General features: G+C 44.6%; 1 protein-coding gene across 1 annotated transcript in view; it reads left to right on the top strand.

Annotated features, from left to right (window-relative positions):
• Positions 1–243: 243 nt before the first annotated feature.
• The window catches only part of HSD17B2 (hydroxysteroid 17-beta dehydrogenase 2), a 71,084-nt gene continuing 49,262 nt past the window's right edge, over positions 244–22,065 (top strand). The window contains exon 1 of the mRNA XM_007182587.3: positions 244–656. Coding sequence (XP_007182649.2) covers positions 389–656 — 268 coding nt within the window. The 5' untranslated portion in view covers positions 244–388. The remainder of the gene's footprint in view (positions 657–22,065) is intronic.

Genomic DNA, 22,065 nt, shown 5'->3' with positions numbered 1-22,065 from the left:
AGAGGTTTTGTTATTCACTGTTCAGACAGATTGAATTCTGTCAATTATTACCCAACTAGTTATCTCTCCAGAGGTCATTAAAAAAAATGCGTGTGTTTGTTGTGGGTGAGTATGCGTCTGTGTTGTGTGTGAAGTGGGCGTGCGGGGAGCAATCAAATAGGAAGTGCTCTAGTATTTATATTAAACTGCAGACTGGTTTAAATTACCCACCAGGAAATATGTGGCTGTATGAGTATGCTTAATTCATGCTCATTCAATGTGTTCCGGGGCTGTTTTCTCCCCCTCCCTTCTTGCCTCTCCGTTCATATAACCCAGGCTGCCTGCAGCCTGTCTTTGCCCACTTGACTCACTGGCCCTGAGCACGGAAAGGAGCAGAGAGTCTCTGAGAATGGGCACTTTCTTCTCTGAGCCAGGATGGCTTTGCCTGACTGTCACCGCAGTGCTGGGAGGAACAATTTTTTGCAAACTCAAGAAGAGCCAAGGGCAGGTGGGGAGAAAGGTGGTCTGCCTGGCGGGCCTCTGGGGAGGGGCTTGCCTGCTCAGGCTGTCCCTCTTCTGGGGCTTGATCCTCTTCTCCCTGTCATGTTTCCTCGTATATACTTACTTTTCTGGCCAAGAGTTGTTACCTGCGGATCAAAAGGCGGTGCTGATCACAGGTAAGCAGATGGCACTGCGATTCTCCCTCAGGGCGGGAACTGACACTTGCTTTGCCTTAGGGGGACTCTTTCAGATTAGTTTTAAGAAGAAAATACTTGGCATGGAGTAAATGAAAGCACTTCCCCAGTGTCTTTCACTACACTGTTTCGGTTTGCTTTCTTTAGGAGGTGCACTTGAGGGGCTGATGGTGAGAGGGACTGGGAAGGGGAAGTGCACCTAAGCCACGAGTTTGTTAATTTCCCAGCATGTGTAAGAGTAAGCGAACGCGGTTTCGTTGTAGCCAGGATTGTCGCCTCAGTTTTTTAAAGCTTAAACCAAATTTCGTTCTGAGATTAATGTTCAGCTGCGTTCTACACTTGGCCTCTTATTCCCTAGGTGCGCAAAAAAGCTGTCAAATTTAGGTTATCCTTGTACCTTGCTTCATTTTTTTAAAGATCGGAGAGACTTACCTGGGCTGGAAATTTTGCGGTTTTCCCCGACTGCTGTCAAGAACCTTGGGTCTCATCTGAACCTTTGTCTTCAGATCTGTCATTGGACCACTAATATTTACTAATTGGATCAAGCTGGCAGTGTGTCCAGAAGGCGGCTGCTTGTTGGCTGAGCTGCCAGCTTTTTCCTTCTTTTGTGTTTCTTTTTCCGCTGCAAGTGTGAGGCCAAATTAAATTCCTGGGTGTTGTAAAACTGGTTTGTTTGGTTGTGAAGTTTGAGCTTGGATAGGGCTTTAATTAGGATCACCCAGCGTTATCCTAACCCAGAAAGCCCAGCCAAGGTGAGGATACCAACTGTAGAATCGTTTGCCGGGAGGTCATCACCCCACCCCCTGCCCCCACCCCCAGGCTGTGACCTGCGGGAGTGAAGGCAAACAGGGAGTGGTGAACAGAAGCAAATCAGGCAGTTTCCCAGTTCAATGAGAAATGGACTAGAAAGTGACTTGTCTATCTTGCCTTTGACTTTAACTCAATAGTGAAATTCTCTCTTAAAATGAGACGCAAGTTGGCCCTTGTTGGAGTTTTGAAGTGCTGCAGAAATAAAGCTTCTGCGATGAAAAACAAAAATAACCAAAACAGTTCAAAGGTAGAAAATTCAGCTGATCCATGGGACGCTTATCTCTGTGAATGTCTGGTATCACCTGGAATCATGCATCCAGAAGACTGGCTGTGTTTTCCACTGTTCCACTTGAATTCTCTGGGGCTGGCTGGGTGAAAAGCTATAACAGCAGTATAAATTTTTCTTTTCTGCGTGTAGTAGCAAGTACCCATGGTCTTCCGAGTAATTCTAGGTCAAAGTTATTTTTTGTACTTTTCCACTTGCACGAAAGAAGACAGAACAATTAAGCATGTTAAAGAAAATAATGGCGATGCTGTGGTTGACAGTAATGAAACATGATCTCCTGGAGGTCCAAATATTCCTGGGAAATCAATTTCAGGGAGCAGCACTTCTAAGGCTCATAGATAAGAATACTAAAGCTTAGGATAAACAGAGGCAAACTTCAAGGTAACCGAGAAAATAGGAATTATCTCTTGCTTGTTTGTCTTGTCAATGTTCTTTATCCTCTGCTTTTGAAGATGTAGGCATGCAGAAACGCACCAAATACACACCCAATTCAGTTAGTTCACATCAGCCATTGAAATGTCCTGACTTGTGTTCAGTGTCATGGAAAATGACTGATTCAATTAGGCAACTTGAGCCCAATGACTAATCCCTCAATGAAATGCTTAGCAATTAGAAAGCTTAGAATTAAGAAAGGAACGACATACATTAAGGCTGACTGAAATGTGCCTTTCAGGTTCTTTGTCATTTTCATGAGGAATGCCATAGATTCCACATAATTCTAGAGACGCTTTCAAGACCTTTGTACTAAATAGGGAAATTTTAAATGACTTCATTTAGTTAGACCAAAACTCATTAAAAAATGAGTCATCGTGACTTGGAATAACCTTTGTTTCAGGTTGGCTTATGTTATAAATTGGTACACATTTTAGTGTTGGGGGATACAGAGAGAAATGTCTCAGTATACATCAAAACCATAAATATTATTCCTTTATCCGATAATTCAAGATTTGGACATTTCTCTTAAAGAAATAATCTGAAATGTAAAAAAAGGGTAGATGCAAACCAAAATGGCACATTCACAAAGTTGTTCAACACAACCTTATTTAAAATTGTGAAATATCAAAAGCAATCAAAATGGTGACAACACTGTAAAATTAGAAAGAAAACAATAAATGTCATTAAAAATGAAAAAAAAAGAAAACCCGAAATGGTGACAAATTACGGTATATCCTCTGGATGTAAAAATAGGCAACAATTAAAAATGACAACCACAGGACTGCGTTATAACATGGAAACTGAACTAAGAGAAAACACTCCGGGGATCTAGGTGTTTGGATAAGACTGCATCTATGTCACACGAAGAGGAAAAGCACTGGAAGGAAACAGTCTGTGAATGGTTGGATCAGAGTACTTGGATTTGTTTTTCCCTTAGAATTACTCTAATATAGTTATGTAACTTACATAACAAAAATATTTAACAAAGAGATTATGTTAAAAGGGGAAAGTCCATTTTAGTGCCTACTTAATTATGGACCCAGGTATAGGACAATGACAAGAACAATTTCAAACAACCTTTTTTTCTTTGAGTCCCCTACTTCACTTTGCTAAGATAAAGGTCTTTTGTCTCTGAGACATATACTTATAGCAAGAAGAAGAAATAAGCAAGCACAGGGCATTTGAACACACATTTGTCCTCCAGGCCCCTGAAGCCACAGCAGCCATTCAATTTTTAAAATAACTATAAGATTCGTGAAGAACAGGTCCACAAGATTGCAATAGCATCTCAAGCACAATACAGTGAAAAGAATGTTGAAGTCTGACAGGCCTGGCTTTGAATCTTGCATTTACTTTGCCTTAGGGTAGGTTCTCCAGGGGCAGGGCTTGAGATGAAGATTTGTGTGAAAGGGATTTATTAGGAAGTTCTCCAAGGAACAGAGGTCCCAGAGTAAGGAAGATGGACAGGGAAGGGGAGGAGGCCAAGCCCGGGTTCAGCATCAAGAGAAGCCTGCTGAGGGTCCCATGTTGGCTTAATCGCCTGGGGCAGATCTGGAGGCACTGGGGGGCGGGGGGGGTCACAGGTGACAGCCATCCCCATTGTGGGCCAGGGAGCTGTACTCCTTATACCCCCACACCTGTCAATCATTAGTTAAGGGCTGTCACCCCCATCCTCTTTGGTGGTAGGAGGGAAGGCTTAAACTCCAGGCACTTCTGGCTCTCCATGGTCACTGGCAAAAAGGACCCCAGCATCCTGGGCAGCCCTTGGACAAAGTCGCAGGTTCAGGTGGCTGGGAGTGAAGGTGGTATGGATTAGAGCACCAAAAAATGGTCAAGGGATCTGGGGCAGCATGACATCTGCTACATACCTCTTACTAGAAGTGTGATCCCTGAAAGTAGCCAGTTTTAGGCTTTTGAACTTCTGCTTTCTCCTCTGTAAACTGGAAATGATACACACACACACACACACACACACACACACTCTCATAGATGGAGTTAGTAGATGAGAGAGGGAGAGGAAGGGAGGAAGATAGGAGATTCTGTGTGTTGACAAGGTGAGCGTTGAGGTTAGGGAGAATAGGAAGAGAACAAAAAGAAAAAAGAACAGCTGACAACGAAATGGAAAGAAGAAACATCCATTTATTCATTCTATTCATTCAACTATTGATTGAGTCCTTGGTAAGTGCCATGTATTGTCCAGAAGCAGTGGGGGAAGAAAGTTAAAGACCATGCAGTTGTTATGTTGTTGGGCGATGGGATCTGAGTTCCCAGTTTTCCTTAACCTTGGACCCACGTCCCCTGGGGGTTCCTTCCTCTTCTTCCGAGGTTGTGCATTGTCATTCTCAGCCTACCCTTTGAACTTGGTAGAAGATACACAAGTAACTGATTTTCCACCCTCAGGGCTTTCATCCTGGCCCCTCCAGTGTTTCTCGCCCATCTCGAAAGTTAACTACTGATTTGGCATCTGCTGTGTGCAAGGCAGACACCTGGAGGCTTTCCTAGTCCACTGGGACAGATATGGCCACAGCTCACTGTAGCCATGAGGTGGGGTACAGAGGGTGCCTTCAGGAGGGTTCCCAGAGTGCCATGGGTCCCAGTGTTGGGTGCAGGAGGGGCCTCATTAGGAACTGAAAAGTAGCTTTCTACAGAGAAAATGAGGTCTTCCAGGCTAACTGGTTAATAAGGTATGACACACATCTAGCCCTCATTAAAATTTGTTGAGTTGAATCATTTTAATTGGAATTTTCGAAATTGGGTACAATGGAAGAGAGATCAGGGAGGGGAAGATATGTTTGATGTGGAAGTCTTTATCTTATGCTCCAAACAAAGTGTCTAGGTCGATGGTGACCCCCTTCTAGGACTTATTAGGTAGTCTAATTAAGGTTCTAAAATGGAATACTGTTGGCATCAGCTTGGGATTTGGGCTCCTTTGACTTTAATGGTAGACTACTGAAATGGATAAACATTGACAGTGGACTAGGGACTAAAGCAAATAACATCTCTGCACTCAGAGCTTTACATACCTTTTATATTTGATTCCCATAACTCTAATAACTAACATGAATGAGGAAACGGTGTCCAAAGTCCCTGAACTACTAAGCAGCAGAGATGGGACTAAACCCAGATCAGACCCATTTGCCACCCAAAGCCTTTTTCTTAACCACTGTTATTATCGGTGTTATAGCTACAGTTACTAGTAGCCTACAAAGCTTTCCAGGATATAAAATGTGTCCATTCATCGGCAAGTGAGTGTTGAACATCTTTTGTGTGCACAAGACTCTGCTTGATACAGAACTTGGCAATTGACTGGATGCAAGATATGCTCATGAGAGAAGATAAAATGAAGGCACCATGGATGGGGAAACCTTTGAAAAGGGTGATAACTGAGAGATGACATATGGTGAATTTGACTTCGGGTTTGAGTTTGAGGGCAGTGAGGGGGCAGTGCAGGTGAAAAGTCATTGGCAGTTGGAAATACAGACCTAGACCTTGATTAGGTTTGGAGAAGGAGGATGGAGAAACACAAGCAAAACAGTGATGGTTAATACTACAAGGGAAGAGGTCATTGGTATATATTGTATGAATCAATACTGTCCTCAGTGAGTCTATAATTCAGTCGGTCTGTCAGATTTTTTTTTTTTTTATGAGCACATATCCTCTTTTATCATTCAGTTTGAGCTTAACCTTAGCCCTCTACAGAGAGGCATAAAAAAGGGATTGCTAACTTGGGTAATTTTGTAAAGGTTTGAACAGTGACTTTATTAGGCATTCTAGATGACGTGTTTAGGTTGGCGGATACTCTCATGGAATGAAGTCCCCCAAGTGTATCGTAAGCTGTTTGATGGCAGGGACCAGATCTTTTTTATAACCAAGTCCCTCCTCAGTCTCTGAGCACGTTAGACCCAATACAATGTTAATGAGTGAGTGAGCCGTGAATGAACGAACCAAGCTGGTGAAATGTCCTCCCCTTTTCGTGGTCATTGGTTAGACACAATGGGTTTGTGCCAATCTGCCCACTTGCTTAGGTACTTATCTCTGCCGGTTCTTTTTGCTGGGGTCACCCGTGTAGAAAGGGCAGAGTGACATGGCCGAGCTCTGAAGGCCCCATTGTTCTACAGTGACTTCACTGTTGGCTTGCTCTGGACAGGGCTCTGTGATGACTTGGTTCTAAGCATGCTCCTGCTCACCCAGGATGTGGCACGAACAGACTGTCCTCTGGTCACACCCCCAACCCCTCCCAGCAGGCTGCTGAAGCTGCTCTCCCAAGGGTCACTGGTGCCCTCTCCTTTCCCAAGCTCTGGGAAACCAAGTCCCCAGAGCTTGGTTTCTACTCCAGTACTGCTGACCATATTTTCCTTCTTGACACGGCCTCCTTTGCCTTCTGGGATACTACATTTCCATGCTTCTCCCCCACTTCTCCATCCTTTGACTCCTCCGGGTCCTTCTTCCTACCCCTCCCACTAGGTGGCCTCTACGGCTCTGTCCTTAGCCCTCTTCAGAAGGGTTCATGGTACAAACAAGTTCTTATCTCAGAAAGTGATCAAAGATTATCCTTGCTTACCCCCTCATGGCCAAAGCTGCCTTGTCCACTTGTTTTTGTCAGTCTGTGTACCTTGATTACCCCACAGATCTTGGCGTCCCCTATTCATGCTCCTAAAGATGAACCCTTCCCAGATGCTATTCCTTTGCCTTATCCCCTACCTTCCAGCATTGGGGTTCAATGCTGAGCCTCAGAGTTGGGGATTACATTAGATCATAGGGTGTCAATATATATCTGCTAGGACATGGTGTGGGCAAAAGTTCTGAAGCAAGACCAGAGATAGCAGGTTAATGGGTAGATGGTTCAGATAGTTCCATTTTGCTGAAACAAATGGAGATAAACAGACACCTGGGGATGACACAAGTCAGTAAATCCAGGGGCCAAAGAGGACAAGATGGGGGCAAGGTAAGCAGGGAGCATGAGGAAGTCTCGTGCGGAGACAGAGCGGAATGGAGAAACATGTCTATCTTGGATGATACAGGGACCCCTGGGTCTGTCCCATTCACCACTGTCACAAAGTGGCATCTCCTCTTTAACATGGAATTCACTACATGCAGCACACCGTGGTGTTCCCTGACCCCCACCCCCTTGCCCACTAGTCTGCATCATGAGATCCTTCCTCTGTGCTCAGAATTGCCATCTCCCATGGATTTCATGCCATAAACAGGACATTGAAAAGATACATATCCTGCTCGCCAGGCAGGGTCTGGTCACATGCAAGGGGTCTCCCTTGGCCTGACTCACTTGTAACAAGCCCGTTGTGATACTGGGTAGAAAAAATAATGAGGAGGAAAGAACATCTCATCTGCCACTTTGGCATTTACACAAGCTATGGATAAATTTCATTTCCACCATGAAAAGGTACTGAAAAACAATTCTAAAATTCAGAAACAGAAGCCATTAGGAACCTTGAATGCCCTCTGTGTGCAGAGGACTCAAGGTCCAGAGACTGGGCCAGATAAATTTTAATTTGAAACAGTCAGTGGCCAGCATGGTCTTAGATTGAATAGAACCCAAATTCCACTTTTATGGATCAAAGGCTTTGATAGGGCAGTTGAAACACTGGAAAGGGATCTGGATTTCATTGAATTCTATTTTCTAAAGACTCACATCTACCAAGGTCCTGTAGCCTATAGAGTCAAACCAAACCTGGACATCATTAAGGAGAGGAATAGAAACAAAACCAAAACTATGTTCCTCTCTTGAAACAACACATGTGCATCTAAGTGCAGGTCTGGTCACTGTCATTCAGGGTGGGCAGTAGGTTGCAGTGGTTAACACCATACACTTAGGACAATGACTGATATGGCTATCAGCTCCTGCCTTGCCACTTACTAGCTTTCTGACCTAGGGCAAATTAATTAACCTGTCTGAAGCTCAGTTTCCTTATCTGTAAAATGGAGATAATCATAGTAGTGATCTCACTGGGATTGTTGCCAGGATGGAAAGAAATAACACCCATAAAGGGCTATCTGTAGATGGTAACTCTCATTCTTAGCCAAACAGGGCAGAATGAGGGTGGTGACCACATAGTCAAAGGATGAGGTTGCTGAAAGAGTCCTCCAACTCTGGAAAGAGAAGAATGAGAATGAGCATGATTGCAATAGGCTCTGGAATATGAGATGGAGGGAATCACTTCCTTGGGATCCTCCCACCCAATACCAACACCTTTTCCCACTTAAAGTTTGAGAGATGCTTCTAGAAGCCACAGAGAGTGGGTGTTCACATACAGATAGTAAACCAATAAGTCATCCTAGGGAAATATTGTAGGGACAATGGTGTAGGGGCTGGGGTTCCACTGCATCCTGTGCCCCAGGCAGGGTCTGGTCACATGCAAGGGGCCCCTGGCCTGACTCATTTGTATCAAGCCCGTTGTGATACTGGGTGGAAAAAAATCATGAGGAGGAAAGAACATCTCATTCTGCCACTTTGGCATTTACACAAGCTATAGATAAACTTTATTTCCACCAGCCATCTCCCAATGCCTGAATGACCTTTTCAGGATCATCCATTTAATCCAGTGGGGTTACCCCTGTAATGGAAAACTCATTACCTTCTCAGGGAAATCATTTCACTTTTATCCAATGCTAATCATTGTAAATATTTTCTTTATAATGAGCCAAAATATGCCTCCCTAAAATATCCAGCAGTGTACTCAGTTCTGCCCTTGGATGTCACATAATCTAATTAAACCACTCTTTTGCACGGTAGCCCTTGAAAAATGTGAAGACTGCATCATATCATAGCCAAATCTGCTTTGAACTAAATCTTCTCATTCGTTTTATCATTCCTCCCATGACCTGGTTTCCAGAACTTTCACCATTCTACTAAGTCTCCTCTGGACCATTTCCAATTTCTTGACATTCCTTTGAGATGTCAACTCATTTTTAACATCAGGTGCCATCTCGGTATGAGCAATACACACCAGACTGGAACTAATGCGGTGAAATTAAATCAGTATACATGCAAGGTTCTTCTTGGACGTTGTTGCTTTGTTTGGTGGGGTCAATCCATAACTCCCTTTTTAATATCCCCAGCTGAGTTCTGAACTAATAGACATAGGCAAGTGGAAATCAAGATGTCAGCTTTATTCCCGATGGAAGCCTTGGAGAAGGTGTCTTAGATGTGTAGTACTAATGGTGCACCCAGTCAAGGCAGGGTTGAAAAGACTCAAGCCTTGCCCACAAGGTAGGGCTTGGGTTGAACAGCTAGGCTATCACAGCCTAATTGCACAGGCGCTCTGCAGGCTGGGAGATGCCGAGGAGGAGAGGAGAGCTTCCATGTGACACTCTGCCCTCTTGAGTCTTCTCCTCTGTTTCTCAGTCCTGATCATTTGCTCTGAACTGTCCTTTTGGTTCTTCTGTTAGAGAGAGGAAAGATATTTGCATCCAGTGAAACGGTCTTGTACAGTTCTTTCTGTCAAAATCACCAATCAGATGCTTTGCTCCACCTCCCGAGGGGGAGGGAGGAGTGGGAGACAGAGAAGGTCCAGTGTCACGCTGATAGATAACCCTCCATACGGAAGGAAGCATAGGCAGTGAGGAAGAAGTGTTCGCCCTAATATTAGGCTCAGAAAACCGGCTCTCTGGATGGAAGATGCTGTATCTAAACTGTGGCTTATGTGATAGAGGTCCAGGGAGGTTTGACTACAAACTTAAATGGGGTCAATAGTGGGCAGTTTGCCCACAACCTACCCCCCACACCCATCCCAACACACACACACACATACACACACAATATCTAAAAGAAGGTATTAGACCACTGACTAGCTCTGGGCCCTTGAACAAGTTGCTTTACCTCTCTGAGGTTAGTTTTCCTCCTGTGGAAAAAGGGAATCACGATGGATACCTCTTCTCAGGATTAAATAAGATAACAAATATATATGTATGCTACATGGCACATAGTAGATGCTTCCTGAAATATAATAACTTTTACCCTTCCCCACCTTGTCCGGTTTAGTAATCCCCTTGGCAAAGGAGATAAAAGCGAAATAGGAGTTTGGTAATTCTGCCTTCTGTACCATTCATGAATACTACCTCATTGGCCTCCATTTTGCCTGCTCCTTTGCTCTTTTGCATTATGACCATCACTTGAAAGACAAGCCTTCTTTCTGTGGTTAAGTCATTTCTGCAGGCCTCAGACTCATCTAGGTTTTCACTTACAGATGCTTTTCTTACATGGGTAGGGCTTCTCCCGTGTCAGGACCCTTAGTTCTGTGCTGTACCGACCTTTGGTTCTTGCCCTTTTAAGCCCTGGCCTCATCTGAGAGCTCCCTATGTGGTCACTCTAGCCTCTTGAGTTTTCGCCCATGATTCTTCTCAGTCTTGATCCTTTTCTCTGCGTTGTCTTTTTGCTTCTTCTCTTAGAGAGAGAGTCTTTGGAGGGCATTGGATCAGGAGCCCTTGCTCTGGGTATAGTGCTCAGCTGCTGTCTCTCCTCCTGAGTCTCTACCTCTATATGAGAATCCTAGGCTGGGTGTGAGGGGTGCCAAGAGTGATGAGGATGTGTGACTGACTTGAGCTGTGATGGGAAACACAACTGGTTATTGTCTTCACGTTTCCAGTCACCACTTGTCAACTGCCCCCTGAGCACACTTGACATACAATGGGGAGCAAAGACAGACAAGGTCTCTGCCCTCATGAAGTTTAATTCCAGTGGAGGAAAACATAATACAAACCAACCAATAAATAGATAAAATAATCCCAGCATGGCAAGACTTTGATGGCACGGATAGTGACTTCACTGTACTGCTGAGAACCACCTTGTATTGGAGGCTTCCTATGTGTTAGAAACTGCGTCAGCCACTGTGATTAGCATTTTCCATGCCTAATTTCAGTCAGTTTTCACAATACCTCGTAAGATAATTTTTTTAATATAGGCAAAGCTTTAAATATATGAAAGTAGGGTAAATATTCACAACATGCCCAATACCCATATTCTAAAATCATGATGGAGAGATCGATGAGATAATATCTATCATTAATCCCATTCAGAGATGAAGAAATTGAGGCTTTCAAGGGATTATACAACTTAGGTCATATAACATAAAATAAGTAAGTGGCAGTGCTAGAATTTAAATGCAAGTATTCTATCCTTCTTTTAGTTCAAGCAGATGATAGAGTAGCGCAGACAGGGGAATGGCAGGTGTGCCTCTTCTGGGGGAAAGGGACAAGTATGGCCAAATGTTTCAGACCTGCTAAGCTGTCTCAAGCATCTCTGGCTTCCACATTCAGGCCTAGGGTGTGATGGTAAAGCAGACTCTCAGCAATGGAAGGAGAGCTCTATCACCCAGCAAGGCTCACCTTGGCAGCTCCAGAAAACCTTGAGGACTGAACAAGCAGGGACTTCCCTGGGGGTTCTCTCCAACAGTAGGGTTGTTATGTTTCCCATGAGAAGCTGTTAGTGCCCCGTGCAAGGTGACTTCTCACAGGGAGTCAGTTCCTATTTTCCAAATATTCCCAGCTGTGCCCTGGGGCTGTCACTTGGCTACCTCTAGGTTATTACTTCAAACCTACCTTGTGTACTGTTGAGTTTTGTGAAGTTTTCGGTAGTGTGCAAAGGGGATTAGAATCTATTCATTCATTATTTCACCAATAATTATTGAGCACTCTGTGCTGGGTACTGGGAATACAGGGACAAATAGCATGCATTCATTACACTGAATAAACTTACAGTGTAGTTGGGGGGATAGATAAGGAACAGGACATTACAAGGCAATGCAACATGTGAGCGTTCAGAGAAGTGAGAAGAAGTAAGAGGAGATAAGACCCCCCTAGGAGTCAGGGGCAGAGGCCAGGAGTTTGGAGAGCTGCAGCTTATTGGAGGGACCTTATGATGGGAGAATCAGAGGACTTGCTAGCTCATTGGGTCTAGGTAGAGAAGAGGAGAGAACCACTGCACATTAGACTTTCCCTACTATAACCCTCAGCAAAGCTCTTTGTGATTTCTTTTGACAGTCTATCTTGCCAGATGGACGGTGAGCTCCACGAGGGCAGGCAATATGTAAAGCGTGGTGCCCACAACAAGTTCAAGGAATGAATTCATGAACAAATGAACGTAGACAATGATTCTGAGACACTGAGAATGATTCTTCCTACTAAGAGAAACAATAGATTTTGAGAGGCTGAGGGGAAAGAACTGACTTTGAAGAAAAGATAAAGCCTTTTGTTTGAGACACTTCAAATCTGAGGTGCCAAGGTTGTATCCAGGTGGAGTGTCCAGATGAATTGGAAAAGTGAGGCTAAAATCCAGAAGGAGCCCAAGACTGGAGATACAGTTAGGTTAGTCTTCCACATAGGTAGGATAAATAAAGCTCTGAAAGCTAAAACAATGCCTGAGAGAAGAATGTAGATAGAGATTGGGACAGGGAACTGGGTAGTGAAGGCTACCCAAATCTATAGAAGAGGAGGTAGAAGGTAGATCTGAATGGTGTAGGGTTCCAAGGAAGAGGAAAGTTCCAACGAGGAAAGTTATGAACAACTTCCAATATGGAGGACAGATTGAGTGGGATGACAAGATACCTCTGGATTCAGTTCTCTGGGGAAACTGATTAGACAGATTTCAGGAAAGGGTATAAGAAGGAGCCCCAATGCAAGGACAGTGAGGGGATGGTGTTGGTGAGCAACTCTGAAGTTTTGAGAACACTGGTGGAAAAAGGAAGGAGCAAGATGGGAGATTAGCTCTAGGAAATAGTAAGATCAAAAGAACTTTTGGGGAGGGAGAAATTTGTGGGAGTGGTTTTGGAGCCCCAAAAGGAAGGACTCAATGAAGAAGACATTGAAAGTGCAACAAAGATTGTGGTAATTGATGAAGTGGGAGGCTCTTGCCCAGGGGATGAAGAAGAAGTACAAGCAGTCACTGTCTCAGCTTTCCTTCAATTTACTTCATTTCAATTCACTTACGTAGTGAATCGTCAATGGTTTGTGGTGCCAGTTATGGTTATAGGGTAGTTACGAGAATAAAATGATATAAGGCATGCCAGATGCTTAGTAGTGTGCCTGGCTGCATACTACAAAATCAGTGAATGCTACTGCAGGAAACTAGAGAAGACAAAAGACAATAAAGTAATCAGAGAAAGCCTCATGTTGGAAGTAATACCAGCTATTTTTCTGGGCTGGAACAGGTAGTCTCCATGTTGGACTCTTATCTCTCTGTTCCTGCCAAGTTAAACAGAATGTCTCCTGTCATCACATTTGCCAACCTTTATGAGTATTTGTTTGATGTCTTCTTCCTTCTAGAGCAGTAGCTCTTGACTGGAGCGATTTTGCTTCCCAGAGGACATTTTAGCAATGTCTGAAGATATTTTTGGTTGTCACAACTTGGGGGCATGGGAACAATCCATTGGCATCTAATGGGTAGAAGCCAGGGATGCTGTTAAACATTGCACAGCATGGTCCCCATAACAAAGAATTACTTGATGTCAGATGTCAGTAGTGCTGAGGTTGAGACACCCTGTCCTAAGGTGTGAGCTCCCTAGATCAGGGGCCATATCACTTTTACTGATCACGGTATCCCCAAGTGCCAGGTACAGAGCAAGTCACACGATGGGTACCCAATAATAATAAAAGGAAATGAAAGGAAATGGATAAAGGAGATGTGAGATACACACACACACACACACACACACACACACACACAAAGGAATATTACTCAGCCATAAAGAAAGAATAAAATATTGCCATTTGTGATACGATGGATGGACCTAGAGGGTACTATGCTAAGTGAAATAAGTCAGACAGAGAAAGACAAATACTGTATGATTTCACTTATATGTGGAATCTAAAAACCAAAACAAATAAACAAACATGATAAAACAGAAGCAGAGTTATAGATACAGAGAACAAATAGAGGGGGGCGGCCGATGAGAGAAATAGGTGAGGGAGATTAAAAGGTACAAACTTCCAGTTGCAAAATAAATGCATCACGGATATGAAATGTACAGTGTGGGGAATGTAGTCAATAACTATGTAATATCTTTGTATGGTGACATATTATAACTAGACTTGTGGTGATCATTTTGAAATGTATAGAAAGACCAAATCACTATGTTGTGTAACAGGAACTAACATAGTCTTGTAGATCAATTATACTTCAAAAACAAACAAACAAACAAATTCATAGAGAAAGAGATCAGATTTGCCGTTACCAGAAGCGGGGAAGGGGGAATTGGATAAAGGCAGTCAAAAGGAAGGAAAAAAAAAAGGAAATTGGGGATTGAACTGGAGCTTGAAGAATAGGCCAGGTCTGAATGTATTTTTCTCTGCTTTGAGTACACAATGGCAGAGGGCGCTGGGAGTTGTTTGGAAAAGAAGTTCACAAAGGAGACTGTAAATAGTCTATCCCCAATGGAATGGAAGAGATGAAGCAGCCCTGGGGCTTCCCCAGGAGACTGACACTGCTATAAACAAGAGTCTCAGAACAAAGGGCTTGGAACTGAAGGTAACACAAGGACATCCCAGACTATGAGCAGTTCATTGTTTTGACAGAATTCAGCCAGTCTCAGAAGCAGCAGAGATAGAATTTTAAATAGACACAAAAGAGAGGGTTCTTTTGGTAATGCACAAAGGTGAGGTTTCTCAGCCTACTGTGGGCTGCCGTGCACACAGAGAAGGTCTCCACCCTGGGGCAGGTCTACGAGTCTGTGGGATGTCAACCATCACCGTGCACTAGAATCATCTGTGGGGCTTTTAGAGCATACCGATGCTTGGGCACCCACTCCCAGAGCTCAGGTTTACCTGATCTAAGGTGCGTGACCTGGGCATTGGTATTTTTTACAGCGCCCCATCCCAGGTGAAGCTACATTGAGAATGGAGCACAGCTCAAAGCCTCCTATAAGCAATTCCTCTAACACCTTATGTACCCAAGTCTACTGGGTGTCTCGGGCTTGCCATGTCTGAAAGTGAGCTCTTGATTCGGGACCCCCTCCTACCTGGCGCTGGCTCAGTCTTCCCCACCTTGGAGATCCACACTACCCAGCACCCTGTGGAGACCAGAATCCCTGCTTCTCCTCCTTCTCCCCCCAGATCCAGTTCATTGCCAGTGCTTTAGCTGCTACTGATACCCCCCATTGCTCTCCTGCACCACCTCTGTGCTAGTCAAGGCTGCCATCATCTCTTCCTGGGCAGTTCCGGGCCTCTGGGGTTCCACTCTTGCCCCCCGGCCCAAATCATTCTCTGCAGAGCAGCCAGAGTGCTCCTCTCTGGTTTAAAAACCTTCAGAGGCTTTCCATGGTAAAGAATAAAACCCCAAACTTCTGCCCAAGCCCAGAGGCCCTGCACGATCTGCTCCCTCTCATCCCACACCTTTCTCCCCTACTCCTTAGCCTGAGACACTAAGCTTTTCCTGGCATTGTAGCCTGTGCACATGCTGTTCCTTCCATCTGGAATGCTTGGGGCAGGGGAGCCCCTTTACAGGGCTGGCATCTTCTTCACCTTCATATCTTAGTCTAAATCAGGGTTCCTCAGTCACCATTAACATCCCAGGCCATAAAATTCTTTGTGGTTGGCGCTGTCCTAGGCATTGTAGGATGTTTAGAAGCATCCATGGCCTCTACTCACTAGAGGCTAGTAGCACCCTACCCTCCCATTTTTGATTGTGACCACCAAAAATGTCTCCAGACAATGTCCCATGGGGGCCAAATCACTGACCAATTGGAACACTACTGGTTTAGTTTAATTCTTTTTTAAAAAAATTTTACTGACGTAGAGTTGATTTACAATGTTGTGTTACACTGGTTTAAATATTCCCTTCTTGAGCAAGTGTTCCCTCGCGTCCGGGCTTTAAGTCTCCAGCTGTTATTCTCATTCTCCATATCTTACTTTCATAGCACTTTTCTCACTCAGAAATTAAATATACGTAGCCTTTCCCCACTAGATTACCTTGACCTGTTCACTCAGTTCTGTATTAACACAGCTGCTGGCACATAGTAGATACTCACTAAACATGTATTGAACAAGTGCATGCATGAACAGATGAATGCATGAATAAGCCAGGACTGCTGGACATGTGAGTGGGAGATGATCTAGCACAGTAGAAAGAGCATGGACTTTGGAGCCAGCAAGTTCTGGCTTCCCAGCTCTGTATGACCTGGAACAGTGTAATGAATACCTCAGAGCCTTAATTTAATTGTCTACAAAATGGGGACACTATCCTTGAGTGTCTCATCAGCTGTGCATTCCTTCCTGCTCTCTCCCAGATCACAGGTGATTTTGACGCTCCTTTCCGTGCCCTTGGCAGCTGGAGCAGGTCTGTGTCAGAGCTCATCATTGCCAAGGTCAGGAATCAACACTATCCTCCAGGCCTTATTTGATGCCAAGCATATCATAGGCGTTCCGCCAACGATCTCTGGGCAGTGTGACCAGAGATCACGTTGTATCCATGCTTTTGTGACAGCACTGTGGCCAGTCTGCTGGGATGATTCCTACGGGGCCGGTCCCTGGGGAAAATGACCTATCCCAGATCCCTCCTTGGTAGCTCATGGGTCTGGGCAGGTTGTGCCCCTCTCTGTTATGGGTTCACATTCATGTAGGCCTTCTGGCTTCATGCAGAAAATTGGGAAGCCTGGCCTGGGTCCTCCAGTTTCTCTGTTCCTCCTTCTTCTCCAGGCTTTGCAAATAATGAATTTGATGATGATGTTGATCGACTGACTCTTAGACCCAGGGAACTGAGGGTGGGGAATAATGCCCTCCGCTTCCTCATTCACCAGAAAAGGGAATCTCCATGTCTCCAAGATGGTTCTAGCAAAGAGTCCTTGTGAGTGGAGTTATCAATGAGTTCTAGTTTGTTCCTAGCAGGAGCTCCCTCAGGAGGCATCCCTTTCGTTAAAAAAAAAAAAAATGTATTTATTTATTTATTTGGCTGTGTCGGGTCTTAGTTGTGGCATGTGGGATCTAGTTCCCTGACCAGGGATCAAACCCGGGCCCCCTGCACTGGTGGCATGGAGTCTTAGGCACTGGACCACCAGGGAAGTCCCAGGAAGCATCCCTTTGAGGTGCCCTACCTGTTCAGAAGCCCGCAAGAGGAGGCTAGCCCCTGGGGTATGCATTTCCCTTGGGACTGGCTCATCTGAGTCCCACTAGGCCAGGAAGTGGCAAAGCAAGGATCTGAATCTAGGTCTTGTCCATCTCTCTATTTTCATGCTCAAAATCCACATCCTGGGGGAAAATATCCTTTTCCCCAGCTCCAGCAGGGTTGGGCTATCCAACCAAGATACCACGTGGTAGGGAAAGGGTAGCCCCCTCTGTAGTGTCCTAGGGATGCTGTAATAAGGGACCGTATACTGGGTGGCTTAAAACATCAGAATAGTTGTTTTTAAGTTGGTTTCTTTTTTAAATTTTATTGGAGTATAGTTGAGTTATACAATGTTGTGTTAGTTTCAGGTGTACAGCAAAGTGATTCAGTTATACGTATACCTACATTCATTCTTTTTTAGATTCTTTTCTCATATAGGTTATCACTGAATGTTGAGTAGAGTTCCCTGTGCTATACAGTAGGTCCTTGTTGGTTATCTATCTTATATATATTAGTGTATGTATTCATCCCAAGCTCCTGATTTATCCCTCCCCCTGCCCACTTTTAAGTTGTCTTCCGGTTCTGAAGCCAGAACTCCAAAATCAAGGTGTCAATAGGGTCTTGCTCTCTTAGAAGCCTCTAGGGGAGGATACTTACTTGCTTCTTACAGCATCCAGTGGCCCCTGGTGATACTTGGCTTGTGGCAGAATAACTCTAATCTCTGCCTCCATCTTCACATGACTGTCTTCCCTCTGTGCGTCCAAAGTTCCCTCTTCTTATAAGGACACCAGTCATATTGGATTAAGGGCCCATCCTACTCCAGTATGACCTCATGTTGACTAATTCATCTGCCACAACCCCATTCCCAAATGAAGGTCACATTTTGAGGTACTGGAGGTTGGGACTTCAACTTGTCTTTTTGGAGGATGCAATTCAACTCATAACATCCCCTCAAACCAAAGCAAGGTCCCATCACCAGAAGAAGAGGGAACGGATGTTGAGCAGACGTGCCGGCTACGGGCAAATCCACACTGCACCCACCCCTTCTCCATGCATCTTCCCCCCTCTGCTCTCCATCCTGGAGACTGACCTCAGCCAATGGAGAGCAAGGGTCAGAGGTTGCAGGAAAGGAGAAGTGTGAAATCAGATTAGTCCTCCTGGCACCCTCCCTGTAGGGTCACTGGGGGCTGCCTAACTCCCTTGCTGGAAGATCACAGTTTACTCTCTCTAGATTCCAGTATCTAATCCCTCCCTTTGCCCCTTCAGGCTTAGGAAAGGGGATCCTGACTTTTACATGCCCGGGGTGTTCTACTGTCCTTTTACCCTTCCCACACCCCTATTGACTTTCCTTCCAATCACCCAATTTGCCATCTCTTTACTCAAGGTATCCTGCCTTATACAGCAGCAAATACAACAGATGTCCACTGAACTTCTAAGAAATGTTCATTCTTCCGTTATTTCTTGATTAAATAAACACTTTGCTAAATGACATCTCTTGGTCACGACTTCCGGTTCTCCGTGTTTCTTTGATCCTTCATCTAATCATAACTCATTAACTAAAGTGCTTTCTAAGAACTTTTCCTAGCAGCACAGGCTTTGGCTGCACTGAAGGTGCAGAAACATAAGGACCCGCAGAGCCCGTGCAGATCAGGGAGTTAGTGACTTGGACCACATAGAAAAGAAGCCAAGCCAAAAAGCACTAAGAGCAGGGGAGATTTGGAAGAGGCACGCATTCCAAACAGGCTAAGATTAACATGCCCCTTGTGCAGAGTCTACAGAGGAGACAGAGATCCTTGAAATCGTCACCAGTTTTCATTCTCCTGAGTTAAAAACAATGGCAGGGATTGCAAACTAAGACAGCAAATACCAGCATAACCAATGATAAATTTAGCAGGAATGGGAAGTCCGGAGTGCCAGCCATGGACTCTGAGTTTCCCGCCAGACTGTAAGCCCCTTGAGGGCAGTGACTGGGTCAATCTCGGTCATCATTCTACCCCCAGCATCCAGCCCAGTGTGAGGCAGAGAGAAGCGGAGTGAATTAATGAGTGAGACTCTTTGGTTGGGGCTAGCTTCTAAAGGTGTTATAAATCAACTCTGAGACTAGGCACAGAGAAAACTTGACTGTATGTGTTTTTGTCCCTGAGGGAAGCTTCACCTCTGGTTGCTGTTGGGAACCAACACAAGGCTGGATGTGGAGAGTCGCCCATGGGCAGGGTATCCCCTTGGCACTATGCAAGGAGGTTCTAACCTAGAATATATAACCATAGATAGAAGTTCACGTTTTGATTTAATCAAGCAAATAATCAAAGTGACTCAGATATCAGGGAGGGTCACCCTGCCCCATTAAGTCAAGATATCATCTGCTTGAGTCCCTATATGATACCCTGTGAGAGGTCCATCCATGCTCTCTAAAACATGTTTGCAAATCCCCAATCTTTCTCCAAGTCAGCTCTGACTCTCATTTCCAGTGAAGGTGAACTCCTGTTCTCCACACTGCTTTCCATCAAAACATTTAAGAGCCCCTTCTCCTTAAATACTCACCCTCAAACCACCTACCAAAAAAGAAAAAAAGAAAGCCACACACACCATGCACACAAATCAGCTGAAAGTAGTAAGCTTTCCAGAAAATTCAAGGCTCTTCTGTCATAGCAGACACGGTAGATATTAGACTGCCCTATTCTTCTATTATTTTTTATATCTTACTTTTTATTGACTTATAATTCACATACCATAAAATTCACCATTTAAAGTGTACAATGCAGTGGTTTTTAGTATATCCATAAGGTTATCCAACCGTCATCACTAACTAATCCCAAATTTCATCACCCCCAAAAGAAACCTGGAACCATTAGCAGACTGTTCTGTTCTGAAAATGTCACTTAGTCATTTCTGCCAATTCGACTTCTCAGCCTCCCGACATGTTGCTTTCCATCCCTACCACCTCCACTTCATCTCTTTGGGGTGTCACTCTTTCTCCCTTTCCATTAGTGTTTTTAGCTGGAAGGGAATAGTACACGGCAGTACTGTCCAGTGGAAATATAATGCAAGCCACATAAGTAATTTAGATTTTTCTAGTGGTCACATTTTTTTTTTTTTATTTTTGGCTGTGTTGGGTCTTCGGTTCGTGCGAGGGCTTTCTCCAGTTGCGGCAAGCGGGGGCCACTCTTCATCGCGGTGCGGGGACCGCTCTTCATCGCGGTGCGCGGGCCTTTCTCTATCGCGGCCCCTCCCGTTGCGGGGCACAGGCTCCAGACACGCAGGCTCAGCAATTGTGGCTCACGGGCCCAGCTGCTCCGTGGCATGTGGGATCTTCCCAGACCAGGGCTCGAACCCGTGTCCCCTGCATTAGCAGGCAGATTCTCAACCACTGCGCCACCAGGGAAGCCCCTAGTGGTCACATTTTTAAAAAATGAAAAAGAAACAGGTAAAATTAATGTTAATCATATATTTTACTTAATGCAATATATCTAAAATGTTATCATTGCAGTATGTAATTGGTGTAAAAGATATTAATGAGGTATTTTTCCTTGTACTAAATTTTTGGTGATTTGTTTGTATGTTACGTCCTTGGAGAAGTCTTCCACGATCTGCCTCCTCAAAGCTGGTCCCTTCTGCCTCAGTTATTCATCACAGCACTCATTTAGTTCCTCTGTAACACTTAAAACAATTCATCATTTTCTTTTTTATATCATACAGGTAATGTCTGTATCCCACACTGGACTGTAAACTTTGTGAAGATGGTGCTATAGTCTGAATTATGTTCTCCCCAGGAATTCCCTGGTGGTCCAGTAGTTAAGACTTCATGCTTCCACTGCAAGGGGCACGGGTTCGACTCCTGATCGGGGAACTAAGATCTCACAAGCTGCGCATGCAGCCAAAAAAAAAAAGAATTACATTCTCCCAAAATTCATATATTGAAGCCCTAGCCCTACCCCCCCCACCCCCAAAGTGATGGTATTCAGAGATGGGGCCTTTGGAAGGTGACTGGGTTTAGATGAATTCAGAAGGGTGGGGCCCCCATGATGGGATCAGTGTCCTTACAAGAAGAGATACAAGAGCGCTCTCTCTCCTTTGCTCCCTCTCTGTCATGTGAGGACACAGTGAGGAGGCCTGCAGTGAGCTTTCTTCCTGCAGGCCAGGAAGATAGCTTTCACCAGAACCTGATCATGCTGGCACCCTGGTTTCTGATTTCCGGCCTCCAGAACTGTGGGAGAATGGATTTCTGTTGTTGAAGCCATCCAGTCTACGGTATTTTGTTATGGCAGCCTGAGCTGACTAATACAGCTGGGGATCACATTTATCTTCCTCATCAATATATCCCAAGTGCCTACCACAGTGCCTGGCACACAGTATGATCTCAGTAAAAACTTGGCAAATGAATGAATAAATAGATATGGATGTCAAAAATTACTAAGGTGTAGCAATAGCTACTTAGACAAGTCACCTAGAATAGTATCCATTGGGAACTTTTCTTTCTGGGAATTGTCACCAAACTTGGAGATTGTCCTCCTGGGAATGGGCCACACAATACAAATGAGATTTACTCATAGCTGTGGTCCAGGAAACAAATGTTGAAACTCAGTTCTCTTGTCTGTGAAATGGGGATAAACAGATTGACCCTAGGAGCCATTTATTCACTCAACAAACACAGAGTTCCCAGTGTACTCCAGGCACTGTGCTAGGTGCTAGAGATTGAACAGGGCACAAAGCAAAGTTCTTGCCCTCATCAAGTCTGCATTCTACTGGGAAAGACAAATATTTAAAAATTAACGTACCGGGACTTCCCTGGTGGCGCGGTGGTTAAGAATCCG

The sequence above is a fragment of the Balaenoptera acutorostrata genome, chromosome 19 (genome assembly GCF_949987535.1).
Source record: "Balaenoptera acutorostrata chromosome 19, mBalAcu1.1, whole genome shotgun sequence".
Lineage (NCBI taxonomy): Eukaryota > Metazoa > Chordata > Mammalia > Artiodactyla > Balaenopteridae > Balaenoptera > Balaenoptera acutorostrata.
Note: the sequence above shows the minus strand (reverse complement) of the source record. Positions and strands in the feature narration are given on the sequence as shown.